Below are 23,210 nucleotides of genomic sequence, written 5' to 3'. Positions count from 1 at the left end.
GTCCTTCTTCTTCAGGGCCGTAAGATAAATCCAACACGTTTTTTGGGGGGGGTTGTGGGGGTCCTTCTTCAGGGCCGTAAGATAAATCCAACACTTTTTTTTGGGGGGGTTGTGGGGGTCCTTCTTCAGGGCCATAAGATAAATCCAACACGTTTTTTGGGGGGGGGGTTGTGGGGGTCCTTCTTCGGGGCCATAAGATAAATCCAACACGTTTTTTTGGGGGGGGTCCTTCTTCTTCAGGGCCATAAGATAAATCCAACACGTTTTTTTTGGGGGGGTCCTTCTTCTTCAGGGCCATAAGATAAATCCAACACGTTTTTTGTGGGGGGGTTGTGGGGGTCCTTCTTCTTCAGGGCCATGAGCATATAAAACTGAAAATATAATCAATCTAAATAATATTTGAAGAAATTCACAAATAGTGATCCAGGCATATAAATATGTATTATAAAGCACTCGGAAAATGTCATAACAATAAAAAAAAATAAAGATCTCAGTTGTTAATAATAAAAAAAAAAGCATTTAAATAGAAAAATAAATAAAACAAACAATTAAATTAAAATTAATTAAAAAAAAAAAGTTAAAAATGGACAATTAAAGGATACGTTCTTGTTCATGTTCCCGCTTCTGCTGCTCTCAGCCCCCTCCTTCTCCCTGTGACAGCGGGTCGGGAGATTTTCTCCTCGCACCTGAAGACACAATTTAAAAAAAAAAAAAACCCTCAGTTGTGCGGAGCTCCGCCCACCTGGCCGCGTCATTCATTCACAGATTTGCGGCTGGAGACTTGTAGTTCCTAATGAATTACCAGGGTGCTGGTGAGCGCTGTAATAATTCATTAATGATACCTGTCCGTGTGTAACTGCCTGCTTGAACGAGGTATGAGCAGACGGATACACTGACAGTGTGCAGGAGCATTGCATTGCACCTGCAATTCCACTGGTCCTGTGTGCAATGCTCTGCAGGCTCTTAAAATAAATAAATAAATAAATAAATGCACTTTTTTTTTTTTTTACGTGCAAAAAGATTTGCATTTATTTTATTTTTTTACAAAGGTGAACTTTTTACATGCACACACACACATATATATATATATATTTATAATTTATAAACCTAATATTTGTAAATAATAAATAAAAAGAACTCAGAATATGTAACAATAAAAAAAACTAAATTAAATGTTAAAATCTAAATTGGTCTATTAAAAAAAAAAGTATGTGTGTGTATATACAGTATATATATATATATATATATATGCATACATATCTCTCTGTCTCTCTCTCTCTCTCTCTATATATATATATATATGTGTGTGTGTGTGTGTGTGCGTGTATGTGTATGTATATGTATATATATATATATATGTATATATATATATATATATATATATATAAAACATACATACATCTACATATATATATATTTGTGTATATATATATATATATATATATATATATATATATATATATATATATATATATAGAGAGAGAGAGAGACACACAGATGTATGCATGTGTGTATATATGTATATATATATATATATATATATATATATATATAATTTTTTTTTTTTCTTAATAGACCAATTTAGGTTTTGATTTTTAATTCATTTCATTGAGTTCTTTTTATTAATTCTTTACATATATTAGATTTATAAGTTTTTATATATATATATATATATATATATATATATATATATATATATATATATATATATTGCGTAGACCAGTTTAGATTTTAATTTTTAATCCATTTTTTTATTGTTATGTATTCTGAGTTTTTTTTTTAAATTTTATTAATTATTTACATATATTAATCCATATTTGTCTTTTAATTCATCTTATTTTTTTTTAACACGTATTCTATTTATTTTGAGATATTTACAGCCCTGAATAAAGGGAAACCCTGACACCCGCTGACCTTAGCTTGGTGATTGTAACTAAACTTATCATTCTGGACTTTTATTCATGGGGGTGGGGCTTCTATTTCTCATCCTGTAGTCACTTTTTTTTCCCACCCATGGAAGTGCTAGGACAAATGGAGCTACCAGTCAACTCCAATATACCCGGAGTAATCCATCCTTAAGAACTGTGGGGAAATGAAGGGCTGACATGGGTTCTAGCTCTCCCCTCCTCTATTCACGAAAAGCCTTTTTTATTTCTGTCTGTGTCCTTGTCGCAGATTTTCCTCACTTCCTGTCTCATAAAACGTTGTCACCAGGACAGGAAGTGAGGATAAATCTCTCTCTAAAAAAGCCCCAAATAGCAGGAAAAACCTGAGAAGGGTTTTACCCCCCCCCTCCTCCCCCCCTCCATCCAAAACTAAGAAAAAAAAGTTTTGTCTGGAGTCCCATGAACAGGACCGGTCCACTTTACCAAGGTGGCGCCTCCTACAGGGGTTTACGCTCTTGTTGTGTCGTCTGAACATTTTGGTGCCGGCCGAGCGGCTCAGTGCAGTGACGTGAATCGCTTCCTCCCCCCCAGCAGATGAACCTCCGCTCTGTGTTCACGGCGGAACAACAGAGAATATTGCAGCGCTACTATGAGAACGGAATGACCAATCAGAGCAAAAGCTGCTTCCAGCTCATCCTGCAGTGCGCCCAAGAGACCAAACTGGACTTCAGCGTGGTGCGGGTGAGTAGGTGGGGGGGGGGACCCCCCCACGAGGGGTGTGAGTGATGACTTGGAGATCAAAGCGTCAGTCTGTTGGGAAGTGTTCAGTATGGGTGGACATGGATTTCCTGATTCTTATATCTTTCCAGCAAGGCCAACTATTGAATGGAAGTCTCACTTCTTCTGCTGCACTGATATAAACCCCCCCCCCTCCCCCGATTAGAAGTCAAAACACGACAAGAAGTGAGAGGAGATCCCATCTTAGACATCGTTGTCCCAAGGATGGGGGTCTTCCTCCAGCCTGTTGTTCTGGGGGCGAGTGGAACATTTATGGAACTCCCTTCACTTGGGGGTGGGGGGCGGGGGTCACAGACATTAATAAAAACTGGACAGGAGCTCCAACTCTTCCTCACTCCATCCAAAATGAGAAAGATGACTTTAGATACACTGTAAGCTTTAATCCGCTACAAATGTACAAATCCGTTTAATGTCGGTTCATGTGGGCTCTGCCGGGGTATACTTTACTACATGGAGATACCAAAAGAAAATGGCCGCTATCACACGCTAAGGCCTGTAGACCACAAATGGGCCGTGTGCTTACGTGGCTTCAGCCTCCAGGTGCTCCATGCATGCAGCCAGTGTGACTGGACCTGAACACATTCATGGACTAGAGACCTCAGGTCTCATGTGACGGAGGTCTAAGGAGGCTCCACGCTCCCAATTCACTCTGGGTATATCTGTCTATTAAACGGTTTATATGAAAACCTCAACATGTGGCTAGAACATATATACTCCATATATCCCGAAAATATATCCTATCTTATTTGGTGTGTATATACTGTATATACACATACACCCCTCCCCTGGACTGTATACAATGGGCCGCAGGGCAGCGTTCCAACATGATAACGACCCCAAACACACCTCCAAGACCACCACTGCCTTACTACAGAAGCTGAGGGTAAAGGTGATGGACTGGCCAAGCATGTCTCCAGACCTAAACCCTATTGAGCATCTGTGGGGCATCCTCAAACGGAAGGTGGAGGAGCAAAAGGTCTCTAACATCCACTAGCTCCGTGATGGCGTCATGGAGGAGTGGAAGACAGAAGGTGGAGGAGCGCAAGGTCTCTAACATCCACTAGCTCCGTGATGACGTCATGGAGGAGTGGAAGACGGAAGGTGGAGGAGCGCAAGGTCTCTAACATCCACCAGCTCTGTGATGTCATCATGGAGGAGCGCAAGGTCTCTAACATCCACCACCTCCGTGATGCCGTCATGGAGGAGTGGAAGAGGACTCCAGTGGCAACCTGTGAAGCTCTGGTGACCTCCATGCCCAAGAGGGTTAAGATAGTGCTGGAAAGTAATGGCGGCCACACAAAATATTGACACTTTGGGCCCAATGTGGACCTCGTCACTTAGGGGCGGAGTCACTTTTGTTTCCAGCGGTTTAGACATTAATGGCGGTGTGTTGAGTTATTTTGAGGGGACGGCAAATTTCCATGTTATACAAACTGTACACTGACTACGTCACATTGTAGCAAAGTGTCATTTCTTCAGTGTTGTCACATGAAAAGATAGATTCAAAGATTGACTCAAATGTGAGGGGGGGACTCACTTCTGGGGGATACTGTATGTGTATATATATATACACTGCTCAAAAAAATGAAAGGAAGACTTTGACAACCCATCAGATCTCAATGGGGATGAATCTCCTGCTGGATCTCTATACTGACATGGACGGGGGATGGGTGAGGAACGTAAGGAAGCTTCATTGTTGGATGGAAATGATCGACCTACAGAGGACTGAATTCAAAGACACCCCGAAAATCAAAGTGAAGAAATGATGCAGCAGGAGAGTCCATGTTGGTGAAATGTCATTGCAGCAACTCAGAATGGTCCTCAGTAGTCTGTGTGGCCCCCACGTGCTTGTATGCATGACTGACAACGTCGGGGGAGGGTCCTAATGAGACCACGGATGGTGTCCTGGGGGATTTCCTCCCAGATCTGGACCAGGGCATCCTTGAGCTCCTGGACAGTCTGAGGTGCAACCTGGCGGCGTCGGATGGACCGAAACATGACATCCCAGAGGGGTTCTATTGGGTTAAGCGTTGGGGGCCATTCAATGGTATCAATTCCTTCATTCTCCAGGAACTGCCTGCATACTCTCCCCACATGAGGCCGGGCATTGTCATGTACCAGGAGGAACTCAGGACTCACCACACCAGGAGACACCCAGGACCCACTGCACCAGGAGGAACCCAGGACCCACTGCACCAGGAGGAACACAGGACCCACTGCACCAGGAGGAACCTATGACCCACTGCACCAGGAGGAACCCAGGACTCACTGCACCAGGAGGAACCCGGGACCCACTGCACCAGGAGGAACATGGGACCCACTGCACCAGTGTAGGGTCTGACAATGGGTCCAAGGATTTCATTCCGATACCTAATGGCAGTCAGCGGGCCATTGTCTGTCCTGTAGGGGTCTGTGCGTCCCTCCATGGAGATGCCTCCACAGACCATCACTGACCCACCACCAGAACGGTCATGCTGAACCATGTTACAGACAGCAGAACGTTCTCCACGGCTTCTCCAGACCCTTTCACGCCTGTCACATGTGCTCAGGGAGAATCTGCTCTCATCTGTGAAAAGCACAGGGTGCCAGTGGTGGACCTGCCAATTCTGGGGTTCAATAGCAAATGCCAATCCAGCTCTATGGTGCCTGGCATTGAGCACAGGGCCCACTAGAGGACATCGGGCCCTCAGGCCACCCTCATGAAGTCTGTTTCTGATTGTTTGGTCAGAGACATTCACACCAGTGTCCTGCTGGAGGTCATTTTGTAGGGCTCTGGCAGGGCTCATCCTGTTCCTCCTTCCACAAAGGAGCAGATACCGGTCCTGCTGATGGGTTGAGGACCTTCTATGGCCCTGTCCAGCTCTCCTAGAGGAACTGCCTGTCTCCTGGAATCTCCTCCATGCTCTTGTCTCCTGGAATCTCCTCCGTGCTCTTGTCTCCTGGAATCTCCTCCGTGCTCTTGTCTCCTGGAATCTCCTCCGTGCTCTCGTCTCCCGGAATCTCCTCCGTGCTCTCGTCTCCCGGAATCTCCTCCGTGCTCTCGTCTCCTGGATTCTCCTCCGTGCTCTCGTCTCCTGGAATCTCCTCCATGCTCTTGTCTCCTGGAATCTCCTCCATGCTCTTGTCTCCTGGAATCTCCTCCATGCTCTTGTCTCCTGGAATCTCCTCCATGCTCTCGTCTCCCGGAATTTCCTCCATGCTCTTGAGACTGTGCTGGGAGACACAGCAAACCTTATGGCAATGGCAGGAGGAGTTGGGCTGCCTGTGCAACCTCTGTAGGGTCCAGGTATGGCCTCATGGTACCAGTAGTAACACTGACCCGAGCCAAATGCAAAACTATAGAAAAACAGTCAGAAAAGATGAGTAGGGAAACAAATGTCAGTGGCCTCCACCTGTAAAACCATTCCTGTTTTGGGGGTCGTCTCATTGTTGCTCATCTAGTGCACCTGTTGTTAATTTCATCAACACCAAAGCAGCTGAAACTGATGAACAACCTCCTCTACGACTTACCTGACCAGATCCGTATCCCAGGAGTTTCATCAACTTGATGCCACTCGGATTACAAAGTCTTCCTTTCATTTTTTTGAGCCGTGTATATAATATGCTGTATATTTATAAATAGTTTGGTTGAAAAAAAGCTACACGTACATCTAGTTCAATCATTAAACAGGAAAAAAAACCTATACAATCCTACACCCACAGTGGATCCAGAGGAAGGCAAAAAAACCCAGCAAAGCATAATCCAATCTGCTCCTCCAGGGGAAAAAATTCCTTCCTGATCCCCCGAGAGGCAATCGGATATTCCCTGGATCACCTTCACCTATAAATGTTACATCCAGTTGATATGTTCTGCTGTGAAAAAGTATTTTCTCTCTTTTCTGATTTGTTTTTTTGCATATTTGTCACACTTAAATGATTCAGATCATCCAACAAATGTTAATATTACACAAAGATAAGCCGAGTAAATCCAAACTGCCGTTTATAATTGATGATTTCATGTATTAAGGAGAAAAAAACTGTCCAAACCTGCCTATGTGAAAAAGTCATTGCCCCCCCTTTGCTAAATCATGAATGAACCTCAAGAGGTGAAATGATCAGAGAAGAGCTCAATGACACCATCTCCCATGGAATACATTGGAGACACGAATAAAAGGGAACCTCCCCAGAAAGAAGGGAGATTGGGGGGGGGGTGGGATTTTTAAGGTGCCATTAATAACAATCACCACAGCAAAATGTAACAATTTTTATTAATCCATAGAAAAAATAAAATGTCATAAAATCATTGGATGTAAGGAACACTTCCGAATATAGGAGTTGTTACTCGTTCGATCATTGTCCAGCTGTCATGAATATCAACATGTTTCGCCCATTCCGGGCTTCTTCAGGAGATAATTTATAACAATACCTGAGATAAACAAATTCATAATTACTACATCATATATTTGTTCCCAAAAACCAAGAAAAAACACCCACTTACAAATATGTTCTGAAGGTTGATGGAGGGCAATTTTAATATTTCTATGGATTAATCAAAATCGTTCATTTTAATTTTTCTGTTGTGATTAACCGCGTTTCTTTCGGAAAGCTGAGTTAAATTTCACTTGCCACACCCTGGTCTGGTTATTCCCAGACCTGTTGAATCAAGAAATCGCTTAAATCGAAGCTGTAGGACAAAGTGAAGCACGCTAAAAGATCCCACAAAGCAACACATCATGCCGAGATCTAAAGAAATTGGCACCACATCCCATGGAATACATTGGAAACACGAATAAAAGGGAACCTCCCCAGAAAGAAGGGGGGGGGGGGCGGGATTTTTAAGGTGCCATTATTAATAGTCACTACAGGAAAAGTAACAATTTTTATTAATCCATAGAAAAATTAAAATGTCATAAAATCATTGGACGTAAGGAACACTTCCGAATATAGGAGTTCCTCGTTCGATCATTGTCCAGCTGTCATGAATCTCAACATGTTTCGCCCATTCCGGGCTTCTTCAGGAGATAATTTATATCAACACCTGAGATAAACAAATTCATATTTACTACATCATATATTTGTTCCCAAAAACCAAGAAAAAACACCCATTTACAAATATATTCTGAAGGTTGATGGAGGGCAATTTTAATATTTTTATGGATTAATCAAAATCGTTCATTTTAATTTTTGTATGGATTCATAAAAATCGTTCAGTTTATTTTTTCTGTTGTGATTAACCACGTTTCTTTCGGAAAGCTGAGTTATATTTCACTTGCCACACCCAGGCCTGATTATTCCCAGACCTGTTGAATCAAGAAATCGCTTAAATCGAAGCTGTAGGACAAAGTGAAGCACGCTAAAAGATCCCGCAAAGCAACACATCATGCCGAGATCTAAAGAAATTGGCACCACATCCTATGGAATATTTTAGAAACACGAATAAAAGGGAACCTCCCCAGAATGAAGGGAGGGGAGGTGGGGGCATGATTTTTAAGGTGCCATTAATAATAGTCACCAGAGAAAAATTAACAATTTTTATTAATCCATAGAAAAATTAAAATTTCATAAAATCATTGGACGTAAGGAACACTTTTGAATTGAGACATCTATATAGCAGTTGTTATTCGTTCGATCGTTGTCCAGGTGTCCTGAATCTCAACATGTTTCACCCATTCTGGGCTTCTTCAGAATATAATTTATATCAGCACCTGAGATAAACAAATTCATATTTACTACATCATATATTTGTTCCCAAAAACCAAGAAAAACACCCATTTACAAATATATTCTGAAGGTTGATGGAGGGCAATTTTAATATTTCTATGGATTAATAAAAATCGTTCATTTTAATTTTTCTATGGATTAATAAAAATCGTTCATTTTAATTTTTCTATGGATTAATAAAAATCGTTCATTTTAATTTTTCTGTTGTGATTAACCACGTTTCTTTCGGAAAGCTGAGTTAAATTTCACTTGCCACACCCTGGTCTGATTATTCCCAGACCTGTTGAATCAAGAAATCACTTAAATCGAAGCTGTAGGACAAAGTGAAGCACGCTAAAAGATCCCACAAAGCAACACGTCATGCCGAGATCTAAAGAAATTGGCACCACATCCCATGGAATACATTGCAAACACGAATAAAAGGGAACCTCCCCAGAATGAAGGGAGGGGAGGTGGGGGCGTGATTTTTAAGGTGCCATTAATAATAGTCACCACAGAAAAATGTAACAATTTTTATTAATCCATAGAAAAGGTAAAATTTCATAAAATCATTGGACGTAAGGAACACTTCCGAATATAGGAGTTACTCGTTCGATCATTGTCCAGCTGTCATGAATCTCAGCATGTTTCGCCCATTCCGGGCTTCTTCAGGAGATAATTTATATCAACACCTGAGATAAACAAATTCATATTTCCTACATTATTATTATTATTATAATAGTTACTACATCATATATTTGTTCCCAAAAAACAAGAAAAAATACCCATTTACAAATATATTTTGAAGGTTGATGGAGAGCAATTTTAATATTTCTATGGATTAATAAAAATCATTCATTTTAATTTTTCTTTTGTGATTAAACACGTTTCTTTTGGAAAGCTGAGTTAAATTTCACTGGCCACATCCTGGTCTGATTGTTCCCAGACCTGTTGAATCAAGAAATCCCTTAAATCGAAGCTGTAGGACAAAGTGAAGTACGCTAAAAGATCCCACAAAGCAACACATCATGCCGAGATCTAAAGAAATTGGCACCACATCCCATGGAATACATTGGAAACACGAATAACAGGGAACCTCCCCAGAATGAAGGGAGGAGGGGGGGGCGTGATTTTTAAGGTGCCATTAATAATAGTCACCACAGAAAAATGTAACAGTTTTTATTAATCCATAGAAAAATTAAAATGTCATAAAATCATTGGACGTAAGGAACACTTTTGAATTTAAATTCCATATAGGAGTTGTTCCTCGTTCGATCGTTGTCCAGGTGTCATGAATATCAACATGTTTCGCCCATTCCGGGCTTCTTCAGGGCATAATTTATATCAGCACCTGAGATAAACAAATTCATATTCATATTTACTACTTCATATATTTGTCCCCAAAAACCAAGAAAAAACACCCAATTATAAATATATTCTGAAGGTTGATGGGGGGCAATTTTAATATTTCTATGGATTCATCAAAATCGTTCATTTTAATTTTTCAGTTGTGATTAACCACATTTCTTTCGGAAAGCTGAGTTAAATTTCACTGGCCACACCCAGGTCTGATTATTCCCAGACCTGTTGAATCAAGAAATCACTTAAATCGAAGCTGTAGGACAAAGTGAAGCACGTTAAAGATCCCACAAAGCAACACATCATGCCGAGATCTAAAGAAGTTCAAGAGCAGATGAGAGACACAGTCTTTGACATGTTCGGTCTGGAAAGGGTTACAAAGCCATTTCTAAGGCTTTGGGACTCCAGTGAACCACGGTGAGACCCATTGCCCACAAATGGAGAAAACTTGAACCTTCCCAGGAGGGGCTGGCCAACCGAGATGCCTCCAAGAATACAACGATGACCCATCCAGGAGGTCATAAAAGAAACCAGAACATCATCTACAGAACTGCAGGCCTCACTTGTCTCTGGTAGGGTCGGTGTTCACGATTCAACAATAAGAAGGAGACCGGGCAAACATGGCCTCCATGGGAGAGGTCCAAGGCCAAAGCCACCGCTGACCACAAAGAACACAAAGGCTCGTCTCACATTTGCCAAAAAAAAATCTGGATCATCCCCAAGACTTTTGGGCAAATATTCTGTGGACTGATGAGACAAAAGCTGAACTTTCTGGAAGGAGTGCGTCCCGTTACATCTGGTGTAAATCTAACACAGCATTTCATAAAAAGAACATCATCCCAACTGTGAAACATGGTGGTGGTAGTGTGGTGGCCTGGGTTCAGGACCTGGACGACTCGCCATCATTGATGGAACCATGAATTCTGAGCTCTGCCAGACAATCCTGAACCCGGCCATCAGATCCGGACCTCAATCTCAAGCGTTCTTGGGTTATGCCGCAGGACAACGGTCCGGAAGACACCAGCAAGTCCTCCTCTGAATGGCTCCAAAAAACTAAATGAAGGGCCAGGCAGGTTTGGACGACTTTTTTCCCTTCATAAATGAAATCACCATTTAAAAGCTGCATGTTGCATTTATTCGGGTTATCTTTGTGTAATATTAAAATTTGTTTGATGATCAGAATTATTACCAATCAATAAGCGTGATAATTAATAATCCTGATCAATCAATAAGTGTCACCAATATGCAAAAAAACAAGGAAGGGGGCAAATACTTTTTCACAGCACTGTACATCCTATCCATATTATCCTCTCATGAAGGTGATCCTTCTTCTTTGGGCCCCATATGTATGTACCTGAGCTCCATCCCCCCCCCCCCCCAACATGGAACCCAAGGTGTCACTGACAACCCCTGGTATCCTACTAGCGATTGGAGGATCGGATTCTGGTCATGTGATCACTCTGCCAATTACAGTGATAACTTATTTTAGGCACCTCCTATCTCTGAGAAAGAAATTATATATGGTATGTTTTTCTTCCCTGTAGAGCGGGGTATCCAAACAGCCCTTAGGCACTATTCCTCCCACTGACACCAATGATGGGGCACTATTCCTCCCACTGACACCAATGATGGGGAACTATTCCTCCCACTGACACCAATGATGGGGCACTATTCCTCCCACTGACACCAATGATGGGACACTATTCCTCCCACTGACACCAATGATGGGACACTATTCCTCCCACTGACACCAATGATGGGGCACTATTCCTCCCACTGATACCAATGATGGGGCACTATTCCTCCCACTGACACCAATGATGGGGCACTATTCCTCCCACTGACACCAATGATGGGACACTATTCCTCCCACTGACACCAATAATGGGGCACTATTCCTCCCAATGACACCAATGATGGGGCACTATTCCTCCCACTGACACCAATAATGGGGCACTATTCCTCTCACTGACACCAATGATGGGGCACTATTCCTCCCACTGATACCAATGGTGGGGCACTATTCCTCCCACTGACACCAATGATGGGGCACTATTCCTCCCACTGATACCAATGGTGGGGCACTATTCCTCCCACTGACACCAATGGTGGGGCACTATTCCTCCCACTGACACCAATGATGGGACACTATTCCTCCCACTGACACCAATGGTGGGGCACTATTCCTCCCACTGACACCAATGATAGGGCACTATTCCTCCCACTGACACCAATGATGGGGCACTATTCCTCCCACTGACACCAATGATGGGGCACTATTCCTCCCACTGACACCAATGATAGGGCACTATTCCTCCCACTGACACCAATGATGGGGCACTATTCCTCCCACTGACACCAATGATGGGACACTATTCCTCCCACTGACACCAATGATGGGACACTATTCCTCCCATTGACACCGATGATGGGGCACTATTCTTCTCACTGATACCAATGATAGGGCACTATTCCCTGACACCAATGATGGGCACTATTCCCTGACACCAATGATGGGCACTATTCCCTGACACCAATGATGGGCACTATTCCTCCCATTGACACAAATGATGGGGCACTATTCCTCCCATTGACACCAAAGATAGGGCACTAGTCTCCCCACTGACACCAATGATAGGGTACTATTCCTCCTACTGACACCAATGATGGGGCATTATTCTTCCCACTGATACCAATGATGGGGCACTATTCCTCCCACTGACACCAATGATGGGGCACTATTCCTCCCACTGACACCAATGATGGGGCACTATTCCTCCCACTGACATCAATGATGGGGCACTATTCCTCCCACTGACACCAATGATGGGGCACTATTCCTCCCACTGATACCAATGATGGGACACTATTCCTCCCACTGACACCAATGATGGGGCATTATTCTTCCCACTGACACCAATGATGGGGCACTATTCCTCCCACTGACACCAATGATGGGGCACTATTCCTCCCACTGATACCAATGATGGGACACTATTCCTCCCACTGACACCAATGATGGGGCACTATTCCTACCACTGACACCAATGATGGGGCTCTATTCCTCCCACTGATACCAATGATGGGGCACTATTCCTCCCACTGACACCAATGATGGGGCACTATTCCTCCCACTGACACCAATGATGGGGCACTATTCCTCCCACTGACACCAATCATGGGGCACTATTCCTCCCACTGACACCAATGATGGGGCACTATTCCTCCCACTGACACCAATGATGGGACACTATTCATCTCACTGACACCAATGATGGGGCACTATTCCTCCCACTGACACCAATGATGGGGCACTATTCATCTCACTGACACCAATGATGGGGCACTATTCCTCCCACTGACACCAATGATGGGGCACTATTCCTCCCACTGACACCAATGATGGGCCACTATTCCTCACACTGACACCAACGATGGGGCACTGTTCCTCCCACTGACACCAATGATGGGGCACTATTCTCCCCACTGACACCAATGATGGAGCACTATTCCTCCCACTGACACCAATGATGGAGCACTATTCCTCCCACTGACACCAATGATGGGACACTATTCCTCCCACTGACACCAATGATGGGGCACTATTCCTCCCACTGACACCAATGATGGGGCACTATTCCTCTCACTGACACCAATGATGGGACACTATTCCTCCCATTGACACCAATGATGGAGCACTATTCCTCCCATTGACACCAATGATGGAGCACTATTCCTCCCACTGACACCAATGATGGAGCACTATTCCTCCCACTGACACCAATGATGGGACACTATTACTACCCCTAATACCAATCATGTTTAGAAAGTTTGCAGACCCCAGATCTACAGTTTCATCAGTCTTGACAGAATGTAATATTGCGCAGTATGTCATGATGGAGGCAGCATCCAGTTGACAATACAACATGGAAAGTGGGGAATGTCGGGAATGTTCTGGTCATGTTGGTCAATTGAAGTTTTGATGGGTTGGTTGGAGGTCGGGGAATGTGGGTGGAGTCTCATATACAATATATTGTCTGCAGCAAAGATATTCGACCCCTGATATTGTTCTTGTTTGTCATCTCCACAGACCTGGGTCGGAAACAAACGAAGGAAGATGAGTAGCAAAACCTACGAGCCCAACTCCCAGCTGCAAGCCTCGATGTCCAGTTCCCCTTCACGCCCTCCAGAAGGAACCGTCAGGAACGTGCCAAATCTCTCTCGTAGCCAGCCCCCTCGGACCTCCTCTAACAACGATTTGATCATGACCTGTGTGTACAGCCCAAACAACTCATCGTCCCGATCGGGGATCAGCCCTCAGACCACCACGCCTAAAACCGATCTACTGAAGCCAACCATGCAGAGGCCACCAGCGAGGAATGAATCTGAGTTCCTCAAACTTCAGACTCCTCCTCAGAGACAAGGTTCCTTGGTGAAGAACCCCATGGATGAGAAGGCCATGATGTTATCTCGGCAGCCCAGCGGGCCGAATCCTTCAAACCCATTGTATGCCAAGAAAAACTTTGGTGGCTCTCCTGGGCAAATCATGGACAGGGTGGTCCCTCAAAAGACAATGTCATGGTCCATGAAAGCTGTCGCAGATCTTCCTGGTGGTCAAAGGCCACACAAACCCGAGCAGCCAAGCGTCAGCCCAGTGCACCATCTCTCCTCTGGGCAACGCAGCAGAGACTCCTCTTGTGGTCTGAAGAACCTGGAAATAAGAGAAGTTTTTTCTCTGGCGGCCACAGATCACTCTTCCAGGACTCTCAGCGCGGCGGCGGAGGAGAGGCCGCGGCCAGTGGACACTAACTGCTTCTCCATCGCTATGGAAACGGGAGATGTTGACGAATACACGCGGGAAGAAGAACTGGCATCCATGGCGGCGCAGAACCAGTTGGGTTCCAGGTTTAGGGAGTGTAACACCTCGCCCCAGGCGGAGAACCCCTGCGCATTATCGCCAGCTTCCGTACGGGCGGGAAATGCGAAAATACTTCCAACCAATGCCAGAGACACTCCAGAAAACACTGTCTACCACAACAACGATTATTACATGTCGATCAATACCTCAGTACACAACACCAACAGTGCTCAACAGTACCCAATGGGGAACGCCTCCCGGAACCCTGCGCACCGACACTACAATATACACCCGCCGCAGGGAGGACTCCTACCCAACCAAAACAACTACCAGGTAAGGGGGTCGCCTGTATCCAGATCCAATGATTGTCTCCAATGTCTTACCAAGCCAAGGGTGAGCCGATCGGGCCCCCATACTGTCACCTGACCTATGCAGGATAGCCAATACACAGATAATAGAGCTCTCCTACCTGCAATCCAGTCCTGAGATTTACACAGCTCTGCCACACAGCACAGGGAAGCCGACCTGATCTTTCTTTACTGCTGTTTCACTTTCAGGTCAGGTCTCCAGCCTAAGGATCAGCAATCAAAGCCAAATTGACCCTTCAGCTAGTTTACCTGCCATCCAGTCCTGAGAGTTACACAGCTCTGCCACACAGCACAGGGAAGCCGACCTGATCTTTCTTTACTGCTGTTTCACTTTCACTTTCAGGTCAGGTCTCCAACCTAAGGCTTAGCAATCAAAGCCAAATTGACCCTTCAGCTAGTTTACCTGTGCCATCCAGTCCTGAGAGTTACACAGCTCTGCCACACAGCACAGCCCTGTCCGACAGGGAAGCCGACCTCATCTTTCGTTACTGCTGTTTCACTTTCACTTTCAGGTCAGGTCTCCAGCCTAAGGCTAAGCAATCAAAGCCAAATTGACCCTTCAGCTAGTTTACCTGCCATCCAGTCCTGAGAGTTACACAGCTCTGCCACACAGCACAGGGAAGCCGACCTGATCTTTCTTTACTGCTGTTTCACTTTCACTTTCAGGTCAGTTCTCCAGCCTAAGGCAGAACGATCACAGCCAAATTGACTCTTCAGCTAGTTTACCTGCCATCCAGTCCTGAGAGTTACACAGCTCTGCCACTCAGCACAGCCCTGTCCGACAAAGAAGCCGACCTGATCTTTACTGCAGTTTCACTTTCACTTTCAGGTCAGGTCTCCAGCCTAAGGCAGAACGATCACAGCCAAATTGATCCTTCAGCTAGTTTACCTGTGCCATCCAGTCCTGAGAGTTACACAGCTCTGCCACACAGCACAGCCCTGTCCGACAGGGAAGTCTACCTGATCTTTCGTTACTGCTGTTTCACTTTCACTTTCAGGTCAGGTCTCCAGCCTAAGGCTCAGCAATCAAAGCCAAATTGACCCTTCAGCTGGTTTACCTGCCATCCAGTCCTGAGAGTTACACAGCTCTGCCACACAGCACAGCCCTGTCCGACAGGGAAGCCGACCTGATCTGTCGTTACTGCTGTTTCACTTTCACTTTCAGGTCAGGTCTCCAGCCTAAGGCTCAGCAATCAAAGCCAAACTGACCCTTCAGCTAGTTTACCTGCCATCCAGTCCTGAGAGTTACACAGCTCTGCCACACAGCACAGGGAAGCCGACCTGATCTTTCTTTACTGCTGTTTCACTTTCACTTTCAGGTCAGTTCTCCAGCCTAAGGCAGAACGATCACAGCCAAATTGACTCTTCAGCTAGTTTACCTGCCATCCAGTCCTGAGAGTTACACAGCTCTGCCACTCAGCACAGCCCTGTCCGACAAAGAAGCCGACCTGATCTTTACTGCTGTTTCACTTTCACTTTCAGGTCAGGTCTCCAGCCTAAGGCAGAACGATCACAGCCAAATTGATCTTCAGCTAGTTTACCTGCCATCCAGTCCTGAGAGTTACACAGCTCTGCCACACAGCACAGCCCTGTCCGACAGGGAAGTCTACCTGATCTTTCGTTACTGCTGTTTCACTTTCACTTTCAGGACAGGTCTCCAACCTAAGGCTCAGCAATCAAAGCCAAATTGACCCTTCAGCTAGTTTACCTGCCATCCAGTTCCGAGAGTTACACAGCTCTGCCACTCAGCACAACCTTGTCTGGGGGGAGGGGGAAGACTTGTTATTTTCTCTGCTGCAGTTTAATAATGCTTAAAGCCCTTGTCCCTCCCCCAGCCTGTGATTGGACAGTTAAAGCACAATTGAACCTTCCGGTGCAAAGTTTTACCGTTTGTAAGAAGCAGCCGCCACCTGAGTAGTGCGGGGTGTGATTAGGATTGTGAAAGACCCCGGGGCACCCATGGGCAGCATAGGGTTCCTAGATTGTAAGCTTGAAAGAGCAGGGCCCTCGATCACCTCATGTATTGCATTGTATTGGTATTGTTCTGTCACATGTTCTGTCTCCCTCTGTAATGTACAGCGCTGAGCAAACTATTGGCACTTTATAAATACTGTATAATAATAATAATAATAATAGGGTGAGCAGACACGTGGCAAATGGAGGGTGTGGCCAAATATGCTAACATTGGGAGGAGCTTAGAGGGGCATGGTTGAATAAAGCCTGAGCTTACTCTGCTCTGGATCAGGAGTAAGTAATGCATGGAGTGCAGGGGTCAGGAGTAAGTAATGCATGGAGTGCAGGGGTCAGGAGTAAGTAATGCATGGAGTGCAGGGGTCAGGAGTAAGTAATGCATGGAGTGCAGGGGTCAGGAGTAAGTAATGCATGGAGTGCAGGGGTCAGGAGTAAGTAATGCATGGAGTGCAGGGGTCAGGAGTAAGTAATGCATGGAGTGCAGGGGTCAGGAGTAAGTAATGCATGGAGTGCAGGGGTCAGGAGTAAGTAATGCATGGAGTGCAGGGGTCAGGAGTAAGTAATGCATGGAGTGCAGGGGTCAGGAGTAAGTAATGCATGGCGTGCAGGGGTAGGGAGTAAGTAATGCATGGAGTGCAGGGGTCAGGAGTAAGTAATGCATGGAGTGCAGGGGTCAGGAGAAAGTAATGCATGGCGTGCAGGGGTAGGGAGTAAGTAATGCATGGAGTGCAGGGGTCAGGAGTGAATAATGCATGGAGTGCAGGGGTCAGGAGTAAGTAATGCATGGAGTGCAGGGGTCAGGAGTAAGTAATGCATGGCGTGCAGGGGTAGGGAGTAAGTAATGCATGGAGTGCAGGGGTCAGGAGTAAGTAATGCATGGAGTGCAGGGGTCAGGAGTGAGTAATGCATGGAGTGCAGGGGTCAGGAGTAAGTAATGCATGGCGTGCAGGGGTAGGGAGTAAGTAATGCATGGAGTGCAGGGGTCAGGAGTGAATAATGCATGGAGTGCAGGGGTCAGGAGTAAGTAATGCATGGCGTGCAGGGGTAGGGAGTAAGTAATGCATGGAGTGCAGGGGTCAGGAGTAAGTAATGCATGGAGTGCAGGGGTCAAGGTTAAGCAATGCACAGACTGCAAAGGTCAGAAGAGTGTAATGCACAGAGTGTAGGGGTCAGGCGTAAGTAATGCATAGAATGTAGGGGTCAGGAGTAAGTAATGCACATAGTGTAGGGGTCAGGAGTAAGTAATGCACATAGTGTAGGGGTCAGGACTATGTAATGCACAGAGTGTAGGGGCCAGGAGTAAGTAATGCACATAGTGTAGGGGTCAGGAGTAAGTAATGCACAGAGTGTAGGGGTCAGGACTATGTAATGCACAGAGTGTAGGGGTCAGGAGTAAGTAATGCACAGAGTGTAGGGGTCAGGAGTAAGTAATGCACAGAGTGTAGGGGTCAGGAGTAAGTAATGCACAGAATGTAGGGGTCAGGGCTATGTAATGCACAGAGTGTAGGGGCCAGGGCTATGTAATGCACAGAGTGTAGGGGCCAGGAGTAAGTAATGCACAGAGTGTAGGGGTCAGGACTATGTAATGCACAGAGTGTAGGGGTCAGGACTATGTAATGCACAGAATGTAGGGGTCAGGAGTAAGTCGTGTGCAGAGTGTAGGGGTCAGGAGTAAGTAGTGTGCAGAGTGTAGGGGTCAGGAGTAAGTAGTGCAGGACAACAATGCCATTACATGTGCCCCAGTCTAGGGTGAGTCTAATACTGCTCCCAGATTAGTCCTCATTACTCGGCTACAAGTGACAGTCCCACAGGCACACATAGACCTCAATACAAAGGATCATTATTACAGGAATGTAACTCTTCCGTTACATTTGTTGCACATAAAGTCGTTACATTGTCTGGCCTTCCTCTAAGAATAACTTCTTTAACAGCAGCTGTTGGGACTGTGAACACTTCAGTCAGGGCTATGTAGAGGGAGAAAGAAAATGAGAGGATGGGGGAGGGGGTTGGGAGAAAGTGGAAGAGTAGGAAAGGGGGGATTAGGAAGGGGGGGGGTCCGATTTCAGAATGTGTATGCAGCTCACTCATCAGTTATGGAGCTCCTGAGGTTCATCTCCGTCACCAAGCTTGGTCTCCCCCACAGTCTGCTCTTTTGCTACAATATTCACCTTTTTGCCATGCTCTACTTTTTTCTTCTGCAAGATGTCCCCATTCCTATGCCCCGCCCCCCAGGCTGTGACTGCCCATTGAAATGAGACGCAGCACAGCGATGAGCTCATTTCTCTGGCACTCTGCTCTCTCCTCCTATCAGCATGCTTCTTGTCACCACATGATACTGATTGGATCCTTGTGCTGCTTCTCCCTCTCCCAGTGTGACCCCTGAACCTTTCCATAGACTCAGGGACTTGTTCCAGGGTATATCTGGCGGGCGAGTCTCTCATTTTCCCTACTGGCTGAGGGCGGGCTCTGTGTGAGGCAGAGGGACTGATTGGCTGCTTGTGCGGGAGATTTTTTATTTAATTTTTTTTCTTCTGTCTTCTTTTAGGAAATCATAGTTTTCATTTTAATATGGTTGTAAACTACCGGGCCGTGGCCACCCTTCACCAGGGCCTTTAGCCAGCTGGAGATTCCTTAACTTCCCACAAGTGCCCCTAGGCCCCCTGATAGCCCTCAATCACTACAGTGCCCCCCAACCTCCCACGCTGCCTCCCAGCTCCCATAGTGCCCTCAACCTCTGAAAGTGCTCCACAGTGCCCCTAGGCCCCCTGAGAGTCCTCAACCACCACAGTGCCCCCCAACCTCCCACACTGCCTTCCACCTCCCATTGTACCTCCATCCTCCCATAGTGGCCCATAGTGCCCTCTGAGAGCCGTCAGCCTTCAGAGTGATCCCCAGCCTCCCACAGTGTCCCCCACCTTGCCTCCCGCCCTCGATAGTGCCCCCCAACCTCCAGCATTGTTCCACCCAGCTCCCATAGTGCCCTCAACCTCTCATAGTATTCCACAGTACCCCCACGCCCCCTGAAAGCTCTCAGTCACCACAGTGCCCATCCACACTGCCTCCCAGTTCCCATAGTACCCTTAACCTCCCATAGTGGCCCACAGTGCCCCTGGGACCTCTGATAGCCCTCAACCACTGCAGTGACCATCAACCTCCTACCATGCCTCCCAGCTCCCATAGTGCCCTAAACATCTGAAAGTGCCCCACAGTGCACCTAGGCCCCCTGAGCATCCTCAATCACTATCAGTCACCACAGTGCAATCCCCCCCAACCTCCCACACTGCCTCCCAGCTCCCATAGTGCCCTCAATCTTCCATAGTGGCCCACAATGCCCCCAGGTCTCCTGATAGCCCTCAGCCACAACAGTGCCCCCAACCTCCCACACTGCATTCCAGCTCCCATATTGCCCTCAACTTTCAAAATCGCCCCTAGGCCCCCTGTTAACCCTCAACCACCACAGTGCCCCCCAACCTCCCACACAGCCATCAAGCCTCCCACAGTGCTCCAGAAACCTCATCCCCTACATGGCCAATAGGTCTTATGCAGTCCCCTAATTCCCTTCACAACACCCCCCCCCCCCCAATGGTGCCCCCTGGCCTCATCCAGCGCCTTCCAGCTTTTCAATACGTTTTGTATTCTCATACTTTTATTGTGTGAAACCTTATTCTCTACTTTTGGGGCATGGAATGTTCTGGAAGGATTTGGGGCCCTGGCCTCAATAAGGAAGGAACCCCTGCAATACACTAATGTTAATGTAAGGCAACGTCAACAGTCTTTCTTTTATGGATAAATTAGTAGTAAGAAGAACTGAGGAGACCTGTAAGTGAAAGTGAAACAGCATAAAACTCAGGTTCCATCCCCTTCCATTCAGGGCTGTGCTGTGTGGCAAAATGATGTGCGATTCTCAGGACTGGATGGACAGAAATACAAATACTTTGGTTCCTGGAGTTCAGGAAAAAGGAAGTAATATGGAGAACACACCGTTTACCAAGAATTAGGGCCGATTGTGTTCACATGCATTTTTTTGTTCATGCATTAACATGAGTTGCATTAAGGCGGGCCATTTAAATGAATGCTGTAACGGAACCGACCCAGTCTGCGATTGGGTACTTCCGTTAGACTCCCGCTTCCCCGTCTGAACACCGACCACGGACACCACCGCTGACCATACAAGACTAGACGACACCAATCATGAAGTAATCCAGGAGGTAGACTAGTTTATTTTAACACAGATACAAGATATATACATTCAAGGGAACAATCCCCCCTCCCTGCATAATGACACAGGGCGGGGCAATCTATGTTTAGTAACAAGAGACACACCAGCAGACAGTCCCATCAGGAGGGAGGGCTGCTGGAGACACCCCCCCCACCAAGCCAATACACATAAACACATACATCCCATAATAGTTTGCTCCCAAGTAAGACACACAATAGAACAATGGGATGCAACCACATGGCATTAAACAATCCATAACCCCCCACCCCAATATTAGGACAGATCACCCTGTACCCCTAACAGGCACAGGGTGACTTACACATAAGAGGGATATGGGGAGCTGAGACAGGGGTCTCCCCACCTCTCCAAAGTGAGCTGTGTTCCATGGGCCCTCCACCCATCAGGCATTTCCATCAGAGTGCCCCCTTACATCAGGCATTCCCATCAGAGTGCCCCCTTACATCAGGCATTCCCATCAGAGTGCCCTCTTACATCAGGCATTCCCATCAGAGTGTCCCCATGCATCAGGCATTTCCATCAGAGTGCCCCCTTACATCAGGCATTTTCATCAGAGTGCTCCCTTACATCAGGCATTCCCATCAGAGTGCCCCCTTACATCAGGCATTCCCATCAGAGTGCCCCCTTACATCAGGTATTCCCATCAGAGCACCCCCTTACATCAGGTATTCCCATCAGAGCACCCCCTTACATCAGGCATTCCCATCAGAGTGCCCCCTTACATCAGGCATTTCCATCAGAGCACCCCCTTACATCAGGCATTTCCATCAGAGTGCCCCCTTACATCAGGTTTACCCGGCAGAGTGCCCCCTTACATCAGGTTTACCCGACAGAGTGCCCCCTTACATCAGGTTTACCCGGCAGAGTGCCCCCTTACATCATTCATTCCCATCAGAGCACCCCCTTACATCAGGCATTTCCATCAGAGTGCCCCCTTACATCATGCATTCCCATCAGAGTGCCCCCTTACATCAGGCATTCCCATCAGAGTGCCCCCTTACATCAGGCATTCCCATCAGAGTGCCCCCTTACATCATGCATTCCCATCAGAGCACCCCCTTACATCAGGCATTCCCATCAGAGTGCCCCCTTACATCAGGCATTCCCATCAGAGTGCCCCCTTACATCAGGCATTCCCATCAGAGTACCCCCTTACATCAGGTATACCCGGCAGAGTGCCCCCTTACATCAGGCATTCCCATCAGAGCACCCCCTTACATCAGACATTCCCATCAGAGTGCCCCCTTACATCAGGCATTCCCATCAGAGTGCCCCCTTACATCAGGCATTCCCATCAGAGTGCCCCCTTACATCAGACATTCCTATCAGAGTGCCCCCTTACATCAGGCATTCCCATCAGAGTGCCCCCTTACATCAGGCATTTCCATCAGAGTGCCCCCTTACATCAGGTATTCCCATCAGAGCACCCCCTTACATCAGGCATTCCTATCAGAGTGCCCCCTTACATCAGGCATTCCCATCAGAGTGTCCCCTTACATCAGGCATTTCCATCAGAGTGCCCCCATACTTCAGGCATTTCCATCAGAGTGCCCCCATACTTCAGGCATTTCCATCAGAGTGCCCCCTTACATCAGGTTTACCCGGCAGAGTGCCCCCTTACATCCGGGCATTTCCATCAGAGTGCCCCCTTACATCAGGTTTACCTGGCAGAGTGCCCCCTTACATCAGGTTTACCCGGCAGAGTGCCCCCTTACATCAGGCATTCCCATCAGAGTGCCCCCTTACATCAGTTATTCCTGGCAGAGTGTCCCCATACATCAGGTATGCCCAGCAGAGTGCCCCCTTACATCAGGTATGCCCAGCAGAGTGCCCCCTTACATCAGGTATGCCCAGCAGAGTGCCCCCTTACACTCAAAGTACTCCTTTCCATGTTTCCCTGTCAGAGTGCCCCTGTGCACAGTATGTGCCCATATATGACCCCTTAATATAAATGTGCCCATCAAGGTCCTCCAGAAAGAACACCCCCCACCTTGTGGACAGGCAGGAGAGACAGTGTGCCGCGTGATGTCATCAGTTGCCGGGACGACCACCCT

At 46.5% G+C, this 23,210-nt stretch overlaps 1 protein-coding gene across 1 annotated transcript in view; it reads left to right on the top strand.

The window, feature by feature from the left end:
• The first annotated feature begins 2,480 nt into the window (after positions 1-2,480).
• HDX (highly divergent homeobox) overlaps positions 2,481-23,210 on the top strand; it is a 95,703-nt gene continuing 74,973 nt past the window's right edge. Inside the window, exons 1-2 of the mRNA XM_089660338.1 lie at positions 2,481-2,627; positions 13,813-14,913. Coding sequence (XP_089516464.1) covers positions 2,481-2,627; positions 13,813-14,913 — 1,248 coding nt within the window. The remainder of the gene's footprint in view (positions 2,628-13,812; positions 14,914-23,210) is intronic.

Source organism: Staurois parvus, unplaced genomic scaffold, assembly GCF_062004578.1.
Source record: "Staurois parvus isolate SC_StPar_1 unplaced genomic scaffold, SC_StPar_1.0 ptg001226l, whole genome shotgun sequence".
In the NCBI taxonomy this organism is placed as follows: Eukaryota; Metazoa; Chordata; class Amphibia; order Anura; family Ranidae; genus Staurois; species Staurois parvus.
This window is presented reverse-complemented; position numbering and strand designations above follow the sequence as displayed.